At 46.8% G+C, this 23,891-nt stretch overlaps 1 protein-coding gene across 1 annotated transcript in view; it reads right to left on the reverse strand.

The window, feature by feature from the left end:
• Window positions 1-23,891, reverse strand: part of LOC147748761 (pre-mRNA-processing factor 40 homolog B-like) — a 146,360-nt gene that overhangs the window by 66,478 nt on the left and 55,991 nt on the right. Inside the window, exons 12-16 of the mRNA XM_086928428.1 lie at window positions 22,729-22,879; window positions 21,369-21,502; window positions 19,508-19,622; window positions 7,973-8,064; window positions 6,508-6,624 (exon numbers count right to left, since the gene is read on the reverse strand). Of these exons, the coding sequence (XP_086784554.1) occupies window positions 6,508-6,624; window positions 7,973-8,064; window positions 19,508-19,622; window positions 21,369-21,502; window positions 22,729-22,879 (609 nt within the window). The remainder of the gene's footprint in view (window positions 1-6,507; window positions 6,625-7,972; window positions 8,065-19,507; window positions 19,623-21,368; window positions 21,503-22,728; window positions 22,880-23,891) is intronic.

The following is a 23,891-nucleotide window of genomic DNA, read 5'->3' on the forward strand; positions in this document are numbered from 1 at the left end:
CCCCCTCCATTATCTAATCAGTGCTGCTGAGTCTCTGTGCCATGAACAAGTGCAAGCCATTTTTCCTTTTCTTTCCTTCCCATTTCAGACTTGAACTTTTTTAAATCCTCATTTTTAAATAGTTTTCATAGTTTTTAACGATTGCTCTACTAGAAACATCTTGATTTTCTTTTATGTGGGGAAGTTGACTTTTGCGGGGACATTACTTACTGTGTTTCAGCTGAATACCATGCAAGGCATCATCTGCATCCTAGATAGTTCAGAGTTTTTAATAATGATCAAATTTCTAGGTGTTTGCAAATGTGGTTGCCATCTTAGGTGGTGCTTTTCTTCAAAGGGTAGTCAGTGGTCCTGCTCTGGAACTACAGCTCCACTACTGTGCGAAATCATCCTCCATTATTTAATCAGAAGCGTGCAGTGGGTGTGCCGGTGGTGTGCTAAGGGCTTGTTAGTCAGTGGCCAGCTACAAGCAGCCAGCACCAGGTGGCAACCACTATACTGGTCTTATCTCTTATATCTCTCAGGACCCAAAATCTGTGCAAAGACCCAAGGGCAAAATACCCCCAGATAGTTTGCTGTCCATAAGAAACACTGATATAAAACCAACTCTCTTCCCTCGCTACAACAGTCCTGTCTCAGGTCAGTTTTTACTTATTTACGTACTCATGCGCTGTAGAACTCAAGTTTGCATACTTACCAAATGAATGATTGTTGATGATTACAACTACTGGCTACCCTTATGGCTAAATATTTATTTGTCTTGCTAAATATGTCTCAAAATAGCCACAAACCAACCCATGTTAAGAAATGACATTCTAGAGCAGATTTGGACTGCTAACACGGACATAAATAATCTTCAGATTTGTACTCATTTATGATTGGATTATTCCATCATTACATTTGGACTTTCTCTCTCAATCAATCGCTTATCCACCAATGGAATACAGACAATAGAGAGGAATTTATTAAAATCTTAGATAACTATTATACTCTAGTTAGGTGTGTTGATGTGCAAACCAAGGCCTTTGCAAAGTCTGTAGCCCACATACATACAACCCCAATCTCTAAAGTCATAATTTATCATAAAAACCCATTTCATGGTACTCCTAGGAATTTAGAGAGGGCAAAATAAAACTGCAACATAATGAAAGTGGAGAACATAGAAGCCAGTCTAGAATGTAAAAGATAAATGACAATTTTTAAGCACCGCATTTTCAGTGCTAAACAAACTATTAATTCAAAATCACCACCACAAAAGCAATTTTCTACAAAGTACATGAATTGTTTTACATGTTCCGAACGTCGCAAGAGATTCGGAGGCACTTGGCAATCATTAAAAAAACTACTTTGCAAATAAAATGTCTCTCTTAAGAGAGGAGGATGAACAAGGTCAGCTTCCTTTAGTCATCAAACCAATGACACGATCCTTACAAAGGTTCCAGTTCTAGCATGATCGTTCTTTAGTCATTTTAAATGTAGAATCAGGCTCCCCTCTGTATACTTGCCCAGTTCAAATTCTCAAACAAATAAACAATACAATCTGCCCTCCTAAATTCCTCATTTTAATATGGATTATGACTGTCATTTAAATGAGCTGCAGTCATCACAATAAACAGGGCTTGGATCACTTTATTCTGAAAGAACTTCACCCAATGTTAGTACTAGCAGGAGCAGAAATCCTGCAAAACTGCATTGGAAATAACCGTTGAAGCCATCTTTAATACACTAATTTTGTAGGCAATTCACAAGCTGGCATTTGTTCAGCACTTAGGGGCTCATTACGATCGTGGTTTTCCCGCATCCTCCGGGCCGGCGGAAGCCACCGCCCGCCCGGAGGATGCAGGAAAACCCCTGCGGACCCACCAAAGACCCATCGCCACATTAGGATGGCTGGTGGGTTTTGGTTTCAGTCCGCCGCTTTTCTGCAGCGGTCGGCTTACAGCCGCGGCGGAAAAGCTCTAATATGGTGGCGGTGTCTCTCAGACACCGCCAGACATATTAGGATGGCTGTGAAAAGATGCTTTTCCGCGGCGGCTTCTCCGAAGAGGAAAAACATGTGGATCTTCACCTCGGGGGCCCGTAGCGGGCCCCCTGGGTGAAGCGGGGGTGGGGGGTGCACATGGGGGGTACTCATGGTACCCCCCTGCATTTGTATGCAGAAATCGGCAGGCACCGCGCGGTGCCTGCCGCTTTCTGCATAAAAATGCAATGTATGCATTTGTTACATTGCGGCGGGTGCAGCTTGAAGCCGCACCCTCCGCAATGTTACAAATAGAGGATGTGACCGCCAGGGTGGCGGTCACATCCTAATTGCACAGGAGGGAATTCCGCAGCCCATGCGGACGTTCCCTCCTACTCAGGGCTCGTGGACGGACGCAAGTTTGTCCGCGATCGTAATGAGCCCCTTATTACTGAATTAGTTGTCCTCACTATCATGGATAACTTAACCTTCATACCTAGTAAATAGAGGTATATATATATATATATATATATATATATATATATATATATATATATATATATATATGCTGATGACAAATGGGTGCTGGCATGTCTTGACAGAAATCCCATCACAAACCTAGCATTCTAGCAAACTATGAAATTTTTGGGAATTGAATGGGTAGAATTCACTCAAACTGAACACAGAGAAAACAGAAATATTGATTGTGAATGGAAAATGCCCACTGGCTGGTTGAGATGGGTCCCTAACCCGTTCAGCAAAATCACTACAATGCCTGACCACATGACCACGATCCTAGATACTACCGCGCCTCTACAACTGAAGAGGCTTTCTACAAAACACTCTAAACCTTGGTATGACGGTAGACTCAACCAGGAGAGACGAGCCTTAAGATTAGTTAAACGGAGATGGAGGGAACCACCTTAAACTGCTCAGATCCTCCAGAAACTCGTACTATAGAAAGATCAGACCTCAAAAGCAAACTTTTTCAAGAATAAGCTAGATCAAGCCAAAAACCGACCCAAGAAGCTCTTTGAACTAGTTAAAAGTCAATCTCATGGCGCAGCTCACCCACCCCAAGATGGTTAATGCTCCCCTCCCAGCTGCGAAGAATTCTCTTCCTTCTTCATGAGAAAGACGGAACTCCTGAAAACAGATCTACTTAAGGCCTCATTAACTCAGATCGACACGCAGAAGACCACCCCAATAACCCCACGCACCTGCACAACCAAGCTCGCCCTCAAAAACAATGCCTCCTGGGCCCCCTTTACAACTTACAGCTAAGAAACAATCCTAAAAGCGCTAACGTCCTTGAACCCCTCCAAACACTTCTCTGACCCCCTCCCTGCTAACTACCTCAAAGATCTCATACCAATGCTAGTACCACTTTGGATAAAGATCATCAATGCTTCCTTAGTCCAAGGGGTTATTCCGGATATTCTCAAATCGGGACAAGTTTCCCCCATCCTGAAAAAAACGGCGGCAGATCCCAAAGACTTGAATAACTACAGACCAATTTCCAACATCCCAACTCTGGCTGAACTACTTGAAAAATGTGCTCTCAGCCAGCTAGACAACCACATCACCAACTTCCACCTGCTCAATAAATTTCAATCTGGATTCCGTGCAGGGCATAGTATGGAGTCAGCATGACCCACATTGTAGATTATGCTTTAAAAATACTAGACCAGAACGAAGCCTGCCTCCTTATCCTACTCGACTTACTGTCAGCTTTCGACACCGTCAAACATGAAAATCTCCTTGACCTCCTCCAACACAGAATGGGGTTATCAGGATCAGTTCTAAACTGGTTTACATCCTTCATCAGCAATAGATCCCAAAGGTTCAAGGTCAATCAATCCCTGTCCAAGACCGTCCCAGTCACATTAGGAGTCCCGCGGGGCTCCTCCCTTTCACCTACACTGTTCAACTTATTCATTGAACCTCTTACCGAAATCCTCAATTCATCTAATATCCACTTTCACATGTACGCTAACGACACACAACTTTATTTAAAGACAAACTCACCGGGCGACATCAAGGCTCTCAACTCAACTCTACAAAAAACTCAATCTTGGTTGACTGATAACCACCTCAAACTAAATTCCCTCAAAACCGAATTTCTACTAATCGCCCCCCTAACTAAATAGACATCATTCAAGAATGGCTTAAACAACTTTCAGCGCTTAACTGGCAACCTCTTTTAATCGACTCAGCAAAATCACTGGGAGTAACTCTGGACAGCAACCTAAACATGCAAAAACATATCAGTGCTGCAGCAAAAGGAGCAAACTTTCAGATGCACACCCTGAGAAAATTAAAACATTTCCTCCCAGCAATTGACTTCAAACTGGCAGTCCAAGCACTTGTACTTCCTAGACAAGATTATGGTAGTGCAACACTTACTGGACTCACCTAGATCGTCAACTGCTCCGCTTAGAGCATCACTTAACTCAGCGGCCAGATTTATCGCGGGTTCCAAAAGACATTGCCACATCTCCCCATACTTCAAAACGCTCAACTGGCTACCCTTCGAAGCAAGAATCCAACTGAATATCGCCTGCATGACACACAAGGCTCTAGTCTAGACCACAACACCCGAGTTACCTGACCCAGAAACTCGAGCTCCCGTGTGGGAACAGATCCTCTAGGAGCGCCAACAACCTTCTGAAGCCTCAAAGATTTGCTAAGAAGAAAACATATAGTCGCGCTTTCTCTGGAATTGCTCCATGGATTTGGAATGCACTACCCGCAGAAAACAGACGCAACCCATCATTTGCATCCTTCAAAAAAGAAGTAAAATCCTTACTCATGATGAAATTCACATGAACATTATCTCGGATTCCTGGAACATTCCAGCTGTAACATATGTGTTTATCTCAAATTTCTATGTTTCTTTTGTACTATGCTTTGCTTGTCTAACTACCTCACTTGTGAAGCGCTCTGATACCCGCAAGGGTCTTGTTCGCGCTATACAAAACCCTTAAAATAAATAAAATAAATAATCTCTCTATGGGCAGTCAAATCGCAGCTGTTGGCTCTGCCTGTACTTTCCACATCAGAATACTTAGAAAAGTTCTCGCATTTGTGACTACCGATGGTAAAGACGGGCAGTCTTTGCTTTCATCAGTTCCTCTTTAGAATATGCTACTCCCATTTACTTAGGGTTCCTGGACTACTTACTCCATAAACTTCTAATCATCCAAAATGACAATGCTAGCTTGATTCTGGGAGCCTCCAGATTTTCTAGGGCCGGACCTTTAGTCTTTCGCAGATATTGGCTACCTAAAAAACAACATATCCAATTAAAGACACTTTGTATTGTTTATAGAGTCTTCCATGGCCAAGCTGTCTCTAGTGTGAGGAACCACTGTAAAAAACAGATATGACCCCCCACTTAGACTCTTATAATCAGTTGTCACTAAATTATTTGTCTTCCTAAAATTCAATAAGAATAGGACTGGTAGCATGGTCGGCCAAATTGTGAAGCTCCCTATGGCTGTCTTCTTCCATAAAAATACCCTCTACGCTTTCAGACCTTCTCTTGTCACCTTTTTACCATGCTGTGGCTCCTTCTTAAACTCTCTGATCTCAATGGTCTTACCGCCTAGAAACCTGCAGTGGTCATGTGCTGTACAGTATTACAACTTTCTGCTTTCTCAGTGGTCACCTAACCCCTCATTCAACCAAGTAGTGTCTTGGTTGTACAATACTCTACAACACTTGGGCTCACTTTGCTCCTCATCCACCCCTGTAGTATGTCAGAATTTAAACCCTCTCCAGCACTTGACAATGTCTGTGGCAAGTGACAGCCTGGGTTATAACTCCCCGATTGTCTGTCTTTTGAAGTCCAGTGCACCTTGGCCGAGTCTTTGACATATCTGATAAAACACCTGCCTCTGTGTCTAGGCAGTATCCCATTATTCAAACACGTCAAACCGCTTTTATCCTCTCCTTCTGCCTTTTTTCCCTAACCTAGGCATGGAATGGGCATTTCTGTAGACCCATACTGAAAGTGGTTAAACTGTGTGGTACAGACCAGTGTGGAGATGGTAGGGCTCGATATACATGACCATGTTAATTTTCACACTTTTCTCTGAACCACTTGTGTATGCTGTCTGAGCAGTCTTGACTACAAACGCACAACACCAGTACACTTCCTTCATGGACACCAATACGCTTCCTTCATAGGTTGCCCTTCAATTGCACACTTTAAAGCCACCAATACAATAACATTTAATGCTTCAGCAACATATCCCTCACTCCTTTTTCTTTCAATGTGCTACCAGGCATATTATTCTCATGCCTGATAACAAAATACCACACATCTCAGCCACATGACAGATACGCATTCTCTTCCTTCCACTGCACTCTCGTGGAGTGGTGTGCTCCATTCTGGAAGTGTCACAGCCCCAGCTGTAGCTCCTTCCTCACCCCCCAAACTACAAGTATTATTGGCACCCCTGTCCTCCCTTCTTTGCCCCCCTGTTTTTGCTCCATCTTCAGTTTGCTTCTACTTCCATGCGGCCTCTTCCAGCTGAGCTTACACTGTTAAAGGTGAGTTTTATATTCCCGGCATCCAGCGTTGCTGCCCGCTTGTCAAAACTGATGATATGTGCAAAATCCTCAAAAGTTGTGTTCACCTCTATAGCGAAGTTGCGGTCCTACAAAGGTAAAGATGAAGAGAGATGCTTTCAGAGGTGGCTTCAATCAGGCTATCAAAATAGGCGGATACTTATGGCAAAGTGATTAAAGGGACAGTCGGAAGCAGAAGAAGGTGGTATGTGTGCCAGAAGAGGAGTATGAGTGGTGCAACAGCTGTGGGCAGAAGGTATTATCAGAAGCAGAAAGGTACAGGTGTGACACATGAGAACAGGAGAAGTGTGTATTAGATGCCGAAGAAGGTAAAGGAGTGTAGTAGTCGAAGATTTCATTGTGCTGAAGATGAACTATGAGAGGATATAGCTTGGGGAGGATGTGTTATCTTTGGGAGGATAGGGATTAGGAATAGGAGCTGTGGTTGTAGAAATAAGGTGGTGCCTGAGGCAGAAGGTGAGATATCTTTAAGACTGCAGTTGTAGAAAGGAGAAACTTTGGGCCGTTGTCCAGGAAAAGCTTGCAATTCCTGCTCGTAATTAAGAATCAAAACGTTTTAAAGAAAAGTCTTGCCCAGAAAAAGCCACCACGCCCAAACCTAATTTGAACTAGGCTAACTCGCCCGACCATGGACAAGCAAATATTATCACATATGTGTTTGATCAAAAGTTACTTCATAGTTTTATGTGATACCTCAGCTTGATTCTTCCGATGATGGCATGCTTAGATCAGAAGCGCCTGGAATCCTCCTCTCGTTGAGTGTCCTCGTATCCCCTACTTTAGTATCTTTTTAATATTCATAGCGTACCACTGTTTTTTTAACATTGGAGGTCAGGGACAGATATTTTTGTCTCCTTTCAACAGTACTGATTAAATGCCCTACCAGGCCTTGACTTTGCTGGTGCTAAAAGATGATGCAGTGAATACTGTCAAACAAAATAAGTCAAATCTGATGCAGAGTGTGTTATTGTTCGATGACACACTCCTCTTTCAAAACAGACTAATTGCTCAATGATACAGACTGAAGAGCACTTATATGAAGAATGAGAGATTCAGCAGGAAAAAGTACATTGAGAGCTATAGTGCTGTTGGGAGTACGGGCATAACCCAGAGTAGGCAAGGAAGCAGTTGGATGCAGGGGAGGGATTGCAGGGAGAGAGGGCAGTCAGATGTTATGAATGATGCAGTTGGAGCAAGAGGAGCGGTTAGTTGCAGGGGAGGGGAGAGTCGAGGGTATGAAAGAAGCAGAAGGTGCAAGAAGACAGAGCACTTTGGTATGGCTGAGGGACACTGGTCAGGAAATGCAGTACTTGTGTGCAGGAGAACAAACCCTGAGTGTGGGAAAGAAAGCATTCACAGTCTAGAAAGCTGGAAGTCCCAGCTCTGATATCAAAAAGTAATCCTTATTTTCCTTACTTTTAATATGTCTTTGACAATTTTCTTCTCATCGTGGAAACGTGCCTTCAGATCCTCCACATAGAATTTGAACAGGTCGAGAGGAGTGGAGCCTGTGAGGAAGGAAAATGCTAGAACGGCTATTAGTCTTTACCGATCCTTGCGAGTGAATTCGACACTGAGGTAAATGTTGTGCGGAGGTAAATGTGAGACACACAATTGAGAAGTCTGAGACAATGTGGTGCTAGAAGAGGAAGTGAAGGACAGAAAGAGAGGGATGGATGGTTGAGTTGGGATGAGAAAATGTGAACGGAAATAGGAGATAGACTGACAAGGAGATCTAGTGACAGAGACAGTATGACAGACATGTGTGAAGGAGAGCAGGATGTGTCAAGAACCAAAGAGTTAAGTTGAACTCTATGAAGGAGAAGAATGTAAGAGACATCTGCCTGGAAAACCAGCCCTGTCCTTCTCTGCCACAGTTTTGTGTTACTAGGTGTTTATTCACCTCTTCCTCCAGAACTGAAAGATCCAGGCGTAAGCTACTGAATATTTAGTCACCTATGAGGACAGTACAGGAGATGTGAGGAGACAAACACCCGGCAAAGCAGCTCTGTGTGATTAATTCCCTGAGTAGGGACATCAATGTCTTTAAGGACACATGGTGCGGGATCTCACTGGGTGCCTGATTCGGAGGCACCTACCATTCTAGGGAGATGAGCCTTGGTTTCTGCACTGTAGCGATATAGCAGCCTATCTGCGCTTACAAATGCAGCTGAAGCACTAATAATTCCTTTGTCTATTAATTCCTTCTACTTAAAGCTGCATTCTGTAATTTTGAAAAGAGTCGCTTTTTGTTTGCTAGGATTGAAAAATGCTATACAGCTTTAGATTGTACAAAAAAACATTTCTGTTGAGCCTTCTGCAAAAACTAGGTTGTGAAAGGGGAAAAAATATTCCAAAAAAGCGACTTTTCTGCAGAATAATTCCTCAGCATATACAGGATAGTCCTTCTTCCAGCTACGATACAGCATTTCAGCAGCTTTGATGACTGATCCTACCACTCACGGCAGAAATGAGCTAAAAGGTGATGAAATGTAAATGTGACGCCCAAGATCAAACTACCTTTGTAGAAGAAATGTTCTGAACCATCCCACTAGATGGTGGCCTAATGCATAGCATGCAAATCCAATATAGTTTTAACAGCAAAATTACCAATGAATAGTGTACTGCGGTAGAAAAGCATGCTGTGCACAAAAAGGGCAAGATGTGCAACTGGAAAAATTCAACCCAAAATGTACAAAACTCATACTGACTCGCAAAAGTGGTCTTTACAACTTGTGCTTCGCAAGAAAGATGTGATATCAAAGGGATATCCCCTCTTCATTGTGAATCACAAGGATATATATCAATACTTTGTAACAACAATTATGGTTGCCAATTATTGACTTGATACCAACAACTCAAAGGGGTTGCTATCCATGTGCAAAGTGTAAACTGTCCGTGATGGACTGCCTCCACTGTGACAAGAGCTTCAATACTTTGACAGGTGTAGTAAGAACTATATAAGGAATGTGCTACTTACCTTGTAAGCATCTGTTTTTGGCATGTAGTGCTGTAGATTCACATGCTCTGCATTCTCCTGACATCTAGTGTTGGGCTCAGATGTGTGCCAGTTGTTTTCTTCAAAGAAGTCTTCCAAGCTTCGAGGTATGGAGACTCCTCCTATGACTGGTAAGTTTTTTAAGTCTTGAGGTAATACGACGGCCCGTCCTATGACTGGTAATGAGCATGGGCATCAGCTCCACTGGTAGATTGTTTGCCAAAAAAAAAAAAAAAAAAAGCCAGAGGAGGGGTGGCATAGATGGATCATAGAAGAAGAAAAGAGATGACCATGCAAAAGGAAGAAGACATCTGCTACAACCAGAGGCTTTCGAGCAAGTCGGTGGGCGCATGTGAATCTGCAGCACTACATGCCACTAACATATGCTTACTGGGTATTCAGTTTGTGGCATGTGTAGCAGTAGAAACACATGCTTTGCAATGACTGTAAATCAGTTTTCTCCTTACTGGTGGCTAGCCAGCCAATGTTGCAGAAGTCTGAAAAGGCCCACGTAAGAACCTGGCCAAACTTTGCTTGTTGGTTTGTTAGGACATCCAAATATTACTGCTCGGCAAAGGCATGTGCAGGTGACCAAGTAGCTCCTTTACATATGCCTGCTTGGGTATGTTGCTAAGGAAGGCCATCAAGGCCCTCTTCTAGCGGGTAGAGTGGAGCAGGCAATTGTCATTTGACATTAGCGTAGCAAATTTGAATGCACTTGACAAACAATCTGGCTTTGCCTGCCTTACAGAAAGTGTGGCCTTTGTGTGGTTTAGTGAAAGCAACAAAAAAAACTAGTGTGTGGAGGTCTTTATGTGCTACTTAGTGTGCCTGTAAAAGCACCAGAAGCTCAATGATCTGATTAAGGCGGAAGGGAGATACTACCTTAGGCAGAGACTTTGGGTTAGTCTAAAGGACAACTCTGTTGTTATGTACTTGGAAGAAAGGCTCTTCTAAGGTAAGAGCTTGAAGTTCGCTCACACGCCTTAGAGATGTAATGGCAATGATGAAGGCAACCTTCCAAGACAGGAAATGGAGGGGGAAGGAGTGGAGGGCTCAAAAGGAGGACCACTGAGTTAAGTTATGACAATATTGAGGTTCCAAACAGGAGCTGGCAGGATAACTCTTTTGAGTCCTTCCATGAAGGCTTCGATGATGTGGTCCCTGAATAAAGAAGTGTGTTGACTGTTTTATAGGTAAGCTGCAACTGTACCCAAGTGGGGGCGAATAGCAGTGTAGGCAAGGCCTGACATTTGAAGATGAAGCAGAAAACAGACTGTGGGCCTAATTTAGATCTTGGTGGATAGATTACTCCATCACAATGGTGACGGATATCCGGTTTTCTGAAATATAAATTCCATTATATTCTATGGGATTTATATTTCAGCGGACGGGATATCTGTCACCGGTGTGACAGAGTAACCTGTCCGCCAAGATCTGAATAAGGCCCTATATCTTGGACCACTGGTTTCAGAGGATCGATGCGTTTGGAAAGGTAGTAATGGTGCGGGTGCCTGACCGTGCCTGGGTTCTGTTGGAAGGTCTGGCTGGTTGGGCAGAACTACAGATAAGTCAAGAAGAGTCGTAAATCAGGGTCGTGTGGCCCAGGAGGGAGCCACCAGGATGATAATGGGCCCTGCAACCCATGAGGGATGGGTCCTTTGTGATGGTCGCCTGCGGGAATGGGGCTAGAAAGGGTCGGCCTTGCAACAGATTGTTGCTGTTCCACCACTGCAGAGAGCACTGGGTGCTGGCCCATACCAACACTAGATCTTCCCAGTGACCCTCCGCTTGTGACCTTTGTGCTGCCTGGCACTTTTGTCACAGGCGCATGTGTAACCTTGCATGAGTGGCTAATGCAATAGAGGAGGCCATCATGCCAAGGAAGCACATGACTCTTCTGACTAGGAAGTGGTTATGTGGCTGAAAAATAGAAATTAACAGTTGAAATGCTTGGAACCGTGCCTGGTTGGGATAGGCTTTCCTGGACCTGAAGGGGTTGAAGATGGGATATGACAGCATTGACGGTAAACCCTAAACCATGTAAGAGATCTATTGTGGTTTGGGTGTTGGTGGGGCACAGCAGTCTGTTTGCACTCTTGATCATGCATTCAAGTAATGAAATGTGGAGGCGGCCCCAAGATGAGCGGCTAATATAGCATGGCATTTTGTAAACACCCAGGGGGCCTTAGTGACCCCGAAGGGCAGGACTTTGAATTGAAAATGTTGACCACTTACCACGAACTGCAGCTAACGGCGGTGAGCAGGGTGGATTGGGATATGGAAATAGGTGCCCTTCAGATCAAAGGCGGTCATGAAGTCTCCTCCTTGTAACAGAGGGATGATGTTTTGTAGCGTAACCGTCTGAAAGTGCTCTGCCAGGATATTCTTGTTGAGGAGCCTGAGGTGACGCATAGGCCTGAGGGTCCTGTCATTGTTGAGGATAAGGAAGTACACCTCTTTCCACACTAGTGTTGCGGGATGGTATTTTTTGCCCCTTTGAGAATGCGCACCTGTACCTCCTCCTGAAAGAGGCACTGGTGTTCTGGGAAGAGGGTGTGTTTGCAGGGTGATGTCCGATGGGGATGCAGTGTGCTCTAAGCAGTAACCCTGCTTTATGATAAAGGAGACTCATTGGTCCTACTGTGGGAGAAACCCCTGTAGTCTTCCCCCAACAGGTATATTGTGAGCGACCCTTGACCCTTCCAAGTAGGTCGCTCCCCCTCCGCACAGCACCGCCTGTGTGTCCCTGCCCCAGCTGCCGCTGCTGAGGAAGTCGAGGCCCTCCTCCACCTGCAGGCTACCACCTGCACCTAATCCCTGGTGGCCAGTGGTAGGCTGTAGTTTTGCTCATCCTCCATTGTATTGCCTGTATTTTCTTTCATTGCTCCCGTTGTAGTGACTGCATTTTCATTGTTGTGTCTGTGACTGCTGTTGTCTTCTCCCCCGCTGCCTGTACGTGGTCTGTGCCCGTTTTCTCCCTCTGTTCCCCTCGCTGTCCCATGTCTCTCTGCCAGGTTTCCCTTCTGCTCCCCTCGCTGCCCCTGTGCCTCTCTGCCCGATTTTTCCTTCTGCTCCCCTCGCGACCCCCGTGTCTCTCTGCCCGTTTTTGCCTTCTGTTGCTTAGCTGCCCCTGCATTTCTGTGACCTTTCTGCCTTCTGTGCTGCAAATGCTACTTACCAGTATGCATCTGTTCTTGGCATGTAGGGCTGCTGACATTCATATCTGTGCATAGATCGCCGCCTAGTGTTGGGTCCGGATGATTGCACATTTTTGCCCTTTTCTTGTGGTCTTTTGTCTTCTGTGTCACTCGTTTCCCACATTTTCTGTGACCTTTCGCCCTTTTGTGACCATTCTGCCCTCTGTGCCACTCGTTTACCCCTCAATTGTTGGGCCTTTGCCTTCTGTTTCCTTCGTCGCCCCTCACCGCCCATTCGCTGCCCCCGCCTCTCGCCTCCCAGCTGCTCCTCACTTCCACCTCCCCATACATGACGGCCGCTGCGCGGTCGCGCCGCTGGCCCGCTGCAAGCTGTCTGCGACCGTCCGAGCCTGGACCGCGCCCACCATGACGACCGCCGCCACTATGACGCCAGCATTCTGCAAGCTCTCAACCCCGGACGGACCCACAACTGCTTCAAGGCCGCCCCTAAACGCACACACAGTCCCTTTACCTGCAGGAACTGCAGCTACACCAGCCACAGAGCCAACAAACCACCCGCCAAGAAAGACCTCAACCACCTCCGATGCATACTACTGAACACCCACTCCGCACGCAAACACGCCGTCGAGCTCTGGGATCTGCTCAACACAACCTCCCCGGACGTCGCCTTCCTGACAGAGACCTGGTTGAAGAGCACCTCCAGACGGCTACAAGATCACCTGCAGAGACCGCACCAACGGAGTTGGAGGAGGAATCGCCATTGTCCACAAGAACAGCATCAGGGTCTCGACTGGCACAGACAACGCGCTCAGCCTGCCGAACACATGCATTTCCAGATCCACACAGACCCCAACTCCCCCCTCTGAGGCACCCTCGTCTACCGACCCCCCGGACCCCGCCCCCAAGTTCTGCGACTCCATCGCGGACTTCATCAGCACGCACGCCCTGACCTCCACGACTACATCCTTCTCGGAGACCTGAACTTTCACCTTGAGAACAACAACAACTCCACAACCCTGATCGATAACCTCGCTAACCTCGGACGGAGACAACTCGTCACAACGCCCACCCACTCCGCCGGCAACATGCTTGACCCCGTCTTCTCCTCAAGCCTGCACGTCTCCGTCAGCCAACCCACCGAACTCCTCTGGACCGACCACCACTGCATCCACTTCACCTTCCAGAAACCCACCACACACCACCGCACCCAACAGATCCCCCGCCGCCGCTGGAGCAAAATCACCGAAGACCAACTACATGCAAACCTCTCTCTCAGCCCACCCACCGAACCCTCCAACATCGACGTCGCTGCACACAACGTCAGACGCTGGATCGAGGACTGCCCCAACACCCTCGCCCCGTTGAAGAAACACCCCCCATAGAGACACCAGCAAGAGGGCCAGCTGGTTCACAGCAGAACTCCTAGACTCCAAGCAAGCCTGCCGGAAACTAGGGAAGAAATGGCACAGTAAACAAACTCGGGACAGCCACGTAGCACACAAGGACGCCGTCCGCAACCACAACCACCTCATCGGGGATGCCAAGAAGACCTCCTTTAAAGACCACCTCAACAACAACGCACACAACAGCAAGGAGCTCTTCAACATCGTGAAGGAACTCTCTAACCCCAGCTCCAACACCAACGACATCCCGCCGTCGCAAGCCCTGTGCGACTCCCTCGCCACCTTCTTCCACCGCAAGATAGCAGACATCCACAACAGCTTCAACACCCAGACAGCCCCAACAGACAGCAACACAACAGACCCTCCGCACACCATCGACTACGTCCCCTTACTAGCCTGGACCAGCGTGAGCGTCGATGACACCACCAAGACCATGAGCACCATCCACTCCGGCTCTCCGTCAGACCCATTCCCGCACCACGTCTTCAACAAAGCAAGCAGCTCCATCGCACCCCACCTATGCAACGTCATCAATCTCTCCCTTGAGACCGCGACCTTCCCAGAGAGCTGGAAACACACCGGGATCAACGCCCTACTCAAATAACCCAAGGCAGACCCAAGAGACCTAAAGAACGTCCGACCCATCTCTCTGCTCCCCTTCCCAGCCAAGGTCATCGAGAAAATCGTTAACCGACAGCTAACCCGATACCTCAAAGAGAACAGAATCCTGGACCCTTCTCAGTCAGGGTTCCGCAGCAACCACAGCACTGAGACCACCCTCATCGCCGCCACCGACGACATTAGGCCCCTGCTACACAACAGGGAGACTGCAGCACTCATCCTCCTAGACCTCTCCGCCGCTTTCAACACCGTCTGCCACCGCACACTACGCGCACGGCTCCACGCCGCAGGTATCCGAGACAAGGTTCTGGAATGGACCACCTCCTTCCTCTCGGGCAGAACCCAGAGCGTCCGCCTCCCCCCGTTCCGTTCTGTTCCGAAGCCTCCGAGATTATCTGCGGCATACCCCAAGGATCCTCCCTCAGCCCGACACTGTTGAACAATTACATGGTCCCGCTTGCACACGTCGCCCGACAGCACGACCTCAACATAATCTCCTACGCCGACGACACTCAACTGATCCTCTCCCTCACCAAGGACCCCATCACCACCAAAGCCAACCTCCATGAAGGAATGAAGGCCGTTGCCGACTGGATGAAGAGCACCGTCTGAAGCTGAACTCGGACAAGACGGAGGTCCTCATCCTCGGCTCCAACCCGTCAGCCTGGGATGACTCCTGGTGGCCAACAGCACTGGGGGCAGCCCCGATCCACACCGACCACGCACGCAACCTGGGAATCATCCTCGACTCAATGCTCTCAATGACCAAGCAAGTCCTCCTCCTGCTTCAACACCCTCCGCATGCTCCGCAAGATCTACAGATGGATCCCGACAGATACAAGAAAGACAGTCACCCAGGTCCTCGTCAGCAGCAGACTAGACTACGGAAACGCCCTCTACGCGGGAGCCCCGACCAAGCTCATCAATTGACTACAACGCATCCCAAACGCCTCAGCACGACTGATCCTCTATGTACCATGACACGGCCACATAACCCCCACCTGAGAAACCTGCACTGGATCCCCGTCAACAAGAGGATATCCTTCAAGCTCCTCATCCACGCACACAAGGCACTCCACAAGACAGGCCCAGCCTACCTCAACAGACGGCTCTCCTTCTACACCCCCAACCGCCAGCCGCGACCTCTCACTCGCCACCGCCCTGCGCATCCGAAGAACAACCACCGGCGGAAGATCCTTCTCCCAACTCGCCGCCAAGACATGGAACACCCTCCCACTGAGCCTACGACAGACACAAGATCTGACCTTCAGGAGGACACTAAAGACCTGGCTGTTAGATCAGTAGCGGCCCCCTCCCCTCCCCCCCTCAGCGCCTTGAGACCCTCACAGTTATGTAGTGCGCTTAAGAAATGATTGATTGATTGATTGATTGATTGGGGGAGAGTGAGAGTGTCACTGTTTAGAATGGATGACTTCCTTAACTGCACTTCCTCTACCATTACCCTTGTAGTTGTTCCCTACCTACCCAACATTGGAATAGCCCTGTGTAGGTTGCTGCTGGTGCTGCTTCCTCTGGTAAGTGGCAGGTGTATCAGGGTAGATGGCCATGGTACCCCCTCTGAACTGGGTCTTTCAAAAAGAATCCCTAGGAAGAAGATCTAGAGATCACCCATAACCATGGCTGTATCTGTGCTCTTTTTTGATGTTTTACAATATCTGATCCATCTGCGGTCCGAAGAGGTGCTCCCCTTCAAACTGCAGGTTTAACAGATGCTGTTGAACCTCCAGCTTGAAGCCAGAGACACGCAGCCAAGCATGACGCCTGATGAGGACATTCGAGTTAATATCCCTGGCTGCAGCATCAGCCCTTATCAGGGTGAAACAGTTCATAGGTTGCTTGTATTCTGATTCAGGGGAGCCAGGCTTGGCAGTTCAGAGTGGACTGTTCTCACTGGTGCATGGTCAAAACTAATTTGCATATGGCCGGGTCCAAACTGAAGTGGCATGGATGGCAAAAAATGATGGATCATGATGCGGCCCGAACGATTGGCAGTGGCTGGGATTAATGCAAGCATTCCATCCATCACCTTGTTGTTTCAATTGATGCCCTAGTGCAACGGGTATGCCCAAACGTGGGTCCCGTGCTCACTGTGCCACTGGAAACAAGCTACGTCTTGCTGACGAGCTCTTATCTGGGTGAAAGTGGTCCTAGGTTGTTTGAATTCTAATTCAGGGAGGACCTGGCTTGGCAGCTTGGGCTGGACTGTTCCCATTGGAGCAGGGTTAAGACTGATTTGTATATGGTTGGGTCCAAATTGAAGTGGCATGGTGGGTAAAATAAAAATCATGGATCAGGATGCAGCCCGAACGAATTTCAGTAGTTCAGATTAATTCAAGCCTTCCATCCATCACCTTGATTTTGCATTATCAGCTACGTCAAAGGTGCACTTGATGGTGTTATAAGATTCCTACTAATCTACTAAGACTGTGTATTTAGAACAACAAAACTTTGTAATAGAGAGGCTGAATCTTCTTATTTAATCAGTGAATGTTGGTCTGTGTGGCTAGCTCACAGTACCGTATCCAAACTCCTAAAGCTTCAGAGATATAGATGTTGTCAGTAACCTAGAACATGACTCTCAGATTCCCAGAAATCGTGGAAATGGGTGTAATTCTTTCATTTGTCACTCTTGCATGCCCAAACTGCCACAAAGAAAAGATACAATATTGCATTTTCAAACATTTATTCAAAACCTCTAATCTTTGTAAATAAAACATGAACTGAGACTGTAAGAAAGATGGGAGACATTATTGTAATAAGCGTTATTAGAATAGTGAAAAATACAAACAATTCCATCATGGTAATTGTTCATAACGTTGGTAATATTACACCTATCTATTGTTAGCCTTCATGCTAAAGAGAGACGATCAGGAGTACCCATCTACACAGTCTGTTGGAACGACCTAATCCCATACCTTCGGCTACAGCTATCTCCTTCGCAGGATGAAGCTCGGAGACAGCGGGACTGCATCGCAACAGCGTTTTGGGACGACTCCAACAGGAGTGCACCTCTCAACTGATTAGGAGGAGGTAAGGGTTCCAATGCAAGCTCCTCTTCAAAGGTAAAGTTCTTCTTCCTAGGAAAAGTGTCCTGTATCTTAGGAGGCAGTTTAGAAGAGATCTTCCCAGTCTGTGGGTAAATGAAAAATCTCTTCTGTCAAGCGCAAAGCTCTTCCTGGAGACGCTGAAGGATGGGCTGCTCCAGGTCCTCACACCCCACAGAAGACGGCTCTGACGTCAAGGGAGTCTAATGGCTTTCCGGCACCAAGGTGACTTTCAGGACTGAGTGATGTTTCGGATCTGAAGAAGTCTTCGAAGCTGATTTAGGGCTGGCGCTGGCAGAACTGTTGCTGCCAACAGAGCGTGTGGCTGGGGATGGGGAGGGCTCAGTTTCGGATTCAAGGTCTTCTGTCGGTACTGATCATGGCCTGCAGGCAGTGGTAGACTTAAAACTTGTTGTTGGGGTTCAGTGCTCTTCCCCCACCAGGGCAGTGCTCGGCCTGTGCACAATGTCTTTGTGCAACTGGTGGAAGGAGAGTTGTTTGAGCTCATGGTTGATAACTTGATACCTTGATGTGTTTCCAAGTCCTGCTGCTCCTCTGTCTCCAAATCCGAGTGGGAGCTCGGTCCAGGGCCTCCTCAGTGTCCCATTCCCTGAAGATATTCATGCTGTCATTTTTCAGCCAGTGCTCTTTTTAGCGCAGATTGTGCTGATACCGTGAGGTGTTCTTGGAGCGGTAGGCGAGGCAGCCAGAACAAGTGGCCTTGTTGTGTTCCAGCAAAAGGCAGAGATTGCAAACCTAGTGGTGGTCAGTCGAAGGGTACTTGGAATGACACTGAGGGCTGCATTGAAAAGGAGCCCTTTCCATCACTGAGTAGTCATCGTTGGAGTGGAAAAGAATAAAGTGGATGATGATGATGCAAAAAGCTCCAAAGTGGGCAGGGCCTCGGAGAAGGGCATTGAGTGCAAACCCGGTGGCCAAGCCTGGCTAACGTCGTGGTGAAGGGAAACCCACTGCTGAAGAAGAGTTTCCATTCCAAAGGGAGAGAATACCCCTGAGAAGTCTGGCATCGACCTAGAGCCCAATCAGTAACATGTCCAAAACAGACCGCGGAAAGAAAACAATAGAGCTGATGCCAATGCACATTACCAGTCATTGGTGGAGTCCCTATACCTTGTGATTTGAAATTCTTCATCAAAGAAAAATAAGTTGAACACGTCCGAGCCCAACACTAGATGGCCAGTGCATATCACAAACATACAATTACAATACAATCTGACATGCCAGCGTTTTGCATGCTGACAATATTTTTTAAACACTGCAGAGCGTGTTCCTTTAGGATCAGAGACTGCCATGTTCACATTGTGTGAACGCCAAGTAAGGGGCGGAGGTCTGCTGTCCATCTTAGGCCTCCATTCCCTCATTTGCAGGCATTTGGCGGATTCGTAAATGCAATCCTGCCTGATTATTATTAATAGAGCAGAGATTGCGCAACTCCAACCAAATGTCACTTTTGTGGTGTTACAGATCAGTACATTCATCATAGCACAAAAATGTTCTCATGTCACATTTCATATTCTGGAAAACCAAATTGTCTTGAGATTAATGGCTTTGGCCTTATATCACTCTGTATTATGGTAGACGTGACTGAGCTCCATGAGAGACAAAAAGCATTGGAACTTGTGATCTTCTAACAGTGCCCTGCACAGATCGTGTGTGACAGAGCAACATGTAGTACTTCTTACCAGTCTGTCCAAGCATGTTTGAGAAACGTATATCTGCGCTCACAGAAGGGTACAGCTCCATCCAGGTCGACATAGAGTGTAACTGTCCTGTCTCGTGAAGCTCGTCCAGAAAGTGCTAGGAGAAGAGGTGGAGGTTAGAGGGAGCCAATGATTGCTCAGGCCTCAGTCACACAAAGGGACCTTAACTGTATTGGAACCTAAGAAATCACAAGTACATCCTCAAACGTATGCTTTAAACTGGGGATTAGAAGATTTTGTAAACAATTGTGGGATATGAAAGAGCACCTGTACTGGGAATAGTGGGAGGAGAGAGTTTAACTGTAATGAGGCAGCATGGTGGGAGCGATTAAAAAACCATACAATATGCTGTTCCTGTCCAGAGCCAGGGGAACACTATTTGTGCACATGAGAATATAATTAATTGGAGCAAAAGCCCTTACCACCTCAAGAGGTGGATTGCTTCAACATCGGGCAACTCCACATTGAGCCAGCCCTGCAATGTTCAATGAGCCCCTAAAAGGGGCTCTTTGGCAGAGTTATTTTTCTCTCTTTGCTGCAAATTATGCACTATTATTGGTAGAGAGCTAAATGTGAAAAGTGTAGATTGAAGTGGAAGTGAATTAAAATTAACTATAGTGCCCCACTGAAAATTATTTTATTTGGGGGTCCAAGTTAATGGATTGCATAAATTGTGGCAAACTGAGAAAGATAACTACTTCAAACAGCCTCTTGCAGGGGCCATTGGGCACTGCAGTGCTGACCCAGCAAGAAGTTGCCCGATGATGAAGCATGCCACCTGTTGTTGTGGGTGAGGGCTTATATTCCCGCATGCACAAATAGTGTTCCCCTGGCTCTGGATAGGATAAGCATACTTTGATTTCTGATAACTATACGGGGGAGTGTGTATGCTGGACTTTGATCACTCCCAGTCCCTCTAACTTCTGTGATTGGAGAGATTGCCTGTACTGGGGACGGGGATGGAAGTGTTTGCCTGTATTGAGTATACTGGTATGGTGAAGATTGCTTGCACTTGGAGGAGTGGGGTTGAGAGAGATTGCTTGTACTGGCAGTTGGTAAATGAGGGATATTGTTTGCACTGGTAAAGTAGTATGGGAGATATTGTCTTCACTAGGGCATTGTGCCATGTGTTGTGGACAGTCAAATGTAAGAGGTGGCACATACTAAGGACAATGTGATTGAAGAAGTAACCTGCACTGGGGCAGTGACAGAGCTTGTCTATGACCTGTGGGAGAGGAGTTGTTGACTGTCTCTGGACAGTGGTGTGTACTGGGGCAGCTGAATGGAAGAGATTTGCATATTCTGTGGACAGGGGGGTGAAAGAAACTGCATGTACTGAGGCAGTGGGATGGGGGTGATTACCTGTACTTGGAGAAATCTGGATGAGAGAGTGTCCCTACGTTGTGATCAGTTGGAGGGGGGACATTGTACGGAGTTCAAGAGGATGGGAGAGAATGCCTGTACTGGGGCTGTGTGATGGGAGAGATTGACTGTGCTGGAGATGGTAGAATGGATAGGCAGTACTCGTGCAACATGATGGGAGAGCTAGTCTGTACTGGGACAATGTGATTGCAGCGATTGCCTGTGCTTGGACAGTGAGATGTAAAAAGGGCAGTAGGATGGGAGAGATTGTCTCTGCTTGGGTAGCTGGATGGGCGAGAGTGCCTGTACTAAGATCAGTGGCATAGGAGTGATTGCCTGTACTTGGCAGTGACATCTAATGGGGTTGTAGAATTGAAGGACTTGCCTGTATGGGGATCGGAGAGGTTGCTTTCAGTTGGCAGGTGTGGGGTTGGAATAGACTAGACTGCATGCACTGGGAGCAGAAAGAGTAAGTGGTCACCTGGAAGGATTCCCTGTTCTTACGCTGCTGACGCCTTTCTCGCAGCCTTGTTTTTTCTTTATCCTCCTCCTCTTCTTTCTCTAGAGCTCGGATGTGCTCCTCAAAGCAGATCAAGGCATCCTCCTTATCCATATCTAGAGCAGGAAGGAAACAGACATGAAACATGCTTTGGTGAACTTCCAGCGTCGGGACTTAAAAGTGAGTGGGTGTGAATGACATTTGCTAGTGTGGACTCTTAGGTAAGAGGTGTGGCGCAGCGGCCAGGGCGACTGACTCCGGAACCCAGGGGTTCATGGTTTGATCCCTGGCACCGGCGGCAGAACTGCCCAACACCATGTGACTCTGGGCAATAGCTCGCTTAATCTTCCAGACGGCCCCCAGCGCCTAGCCACCTTCGAGTAATTGTTCGCGCTTTACAAATTCTGGACATTTACATTTAGAGAGAGCTGGAATAAGGCAGTGCAAGAGTGGAATGATATATTCAACTGCATAGAGCAGAGAGTGATCAGTTGGAATGTACCACTGCTGAATCTCAGGCGGGAGGGGTGAATTGAGTTTGGAACATTACCACTGTACCGCTCGCGAAGTCCTACATACCTTTCTAGTAGCATAACATTAACAAGTTTTGCTGTGATCTACTATAATCACTTTTACATCTCTGGAACTCAGATACTGAGCGAACCTGAGAGATTAGTGTTTGATTAGAACATACCGTTATTGGATATCAGGATGCTGCCAGAATCAAAGGGGACAGTAATGCAGAGTGGCCGTGATTAAAATGTCAAAAATCAACAGTTCCTGCGGCACACCATGTGTTTCTATGAATGTAATCGTCACACTGTTTCGTGCTGACCAAGCAGACCTTCCATCCCAGGGTCCTCTTGAATCCAACAAGGTATGTTAGATGTCAACCGACTATAATATCCTCAGTCACAAAGGTTATCTCCTAAATTAGTTTTTCTAAACATTCCAGTTCTCTCCTGATGTCGAATATTGGTATATTCCAATCACAACCACTCCCTTGGTCCTACTTTTCAGAAAAATTTAATAGTGGCACATTTTTTTCACAACAAGGTAAATTATATATCAACCAAAGATATAATCACCGGTCACACAGCTCAGGTTGGGCTTTACATTTTAGAGCGAGCCAAGACTGTTTTGAATATGGGTGGTCCTTCTCTGTAGTGGTGCAATGAGCAAAAACAATTGACTATAATACAACCATAAGTATAATATGAGGATACATATTCCAATGATCCATACACCATGTTTTACATTTTTGTATGAATGTGCCAATATCCGATCCGAAAGGGAAAAGCAATGTTATAGAATGAATCAGTGAGTGCTGCACACGACTCACTCTGCAAGTCCCCGTCTTCGGCAAAGCTTGGGTTGTCCATCAAGTACTGCTGGGCCTCGGACCATGTGGTCTGGAAGCTGACGTTGCTCATGCTGTCCAGGATGTTCTTCAAGGCCTGTATGTTTCGCTTGCGAAGCTGCTTGGCCTCTTCCTAAAATAATAGGAGACTGCAGGTTAGAGGCAGAGGGAAGGGCATGGGAGCTATGAGATATCAGATTGAACAACTTACAAAATAGTTTATTAGCCATGTAGCTGTACTAGCTGAAACAATGGGAGTCTCCTTTCTCTACACTGTCTCTTCTGTACCATGAAATATTCCCTACTACTAACAAAAGTGTAAGTTGTCTGGGAGTAAATTCTAGAAGGGCAGGAGGATGCCTTCTAAAGAAATTTAGAAAGAGCAAGGGTTTCTGCAATCTGACCTTGTATGGAGGGATGAGAACAGAAGGGTAACACAGGGTGGGCCAATTCACTCTTGCACGATCAGTGCAGTAAAGTAACTAGTACCTAATCTCTCACCTTTGTATGAGCAGGGTGCCACTCCACCAGGGTCTGAGCCATGAAGTAACTAGGAATCATAAGATAGACGCAGACGCTTAGCGGTCTCTGACATCACAAGAGAGGCTTGGGGCATGATCTTCCACGCACAGTCTGGCATCCCTCAGCCTAGCAGGAGTAGATCACAACTGGAACTTTCAAGGTGGTGTAGCTTCTACTTGGGTTTCCAACACTGATTGCTCTACCACTTCTTTCCTCGCCCATTCTGAGTATTTTTTGTTACAGCAGTAGGCAGTGTACCTGTTGCATGGCTGCTGTGCATGTCCCCACCTCTGATTCTTGCCCATTTGGTATCATTTTACTAATTTGACAGCATCTCTGCTTTGCTCATACTGGCACATGGATCACTGGTCCTTCTCTAAATACCCAGTTTTGGTGTGTATGTACTCACCCCATGCTGCGGCACCTCTCTGCATTTGATGCTGAATAGCTGCTTATATGTTTTAGTTCCTTGGCTGCCCACAACTGGAATACCTATAACAGACCATCCTGGCAGAAGCCTGGCTCTAGCGTAATAGAAACAATGACACTAACAGGGGAACTGCAGAGTATATCTAACAAGCTAATAAGAATGTTTACTTGCATACCTACCTCATACTCCATCA

The sequence above is a fragment of the Lissotriton vulgaris genome, chromosome 1_1, assembly GCF_964263255.1.
Source record: "Lissotriton vulgaris chromosome 1_1, aLisVul1.2, whole genome shotgun sequence".
Lineage (NCBI taxonomy): Eukaryota > Metazoa > Chordata > Amphibia > Caudata > Salamandridae > Lissotriton > Lissotriton vulgaris.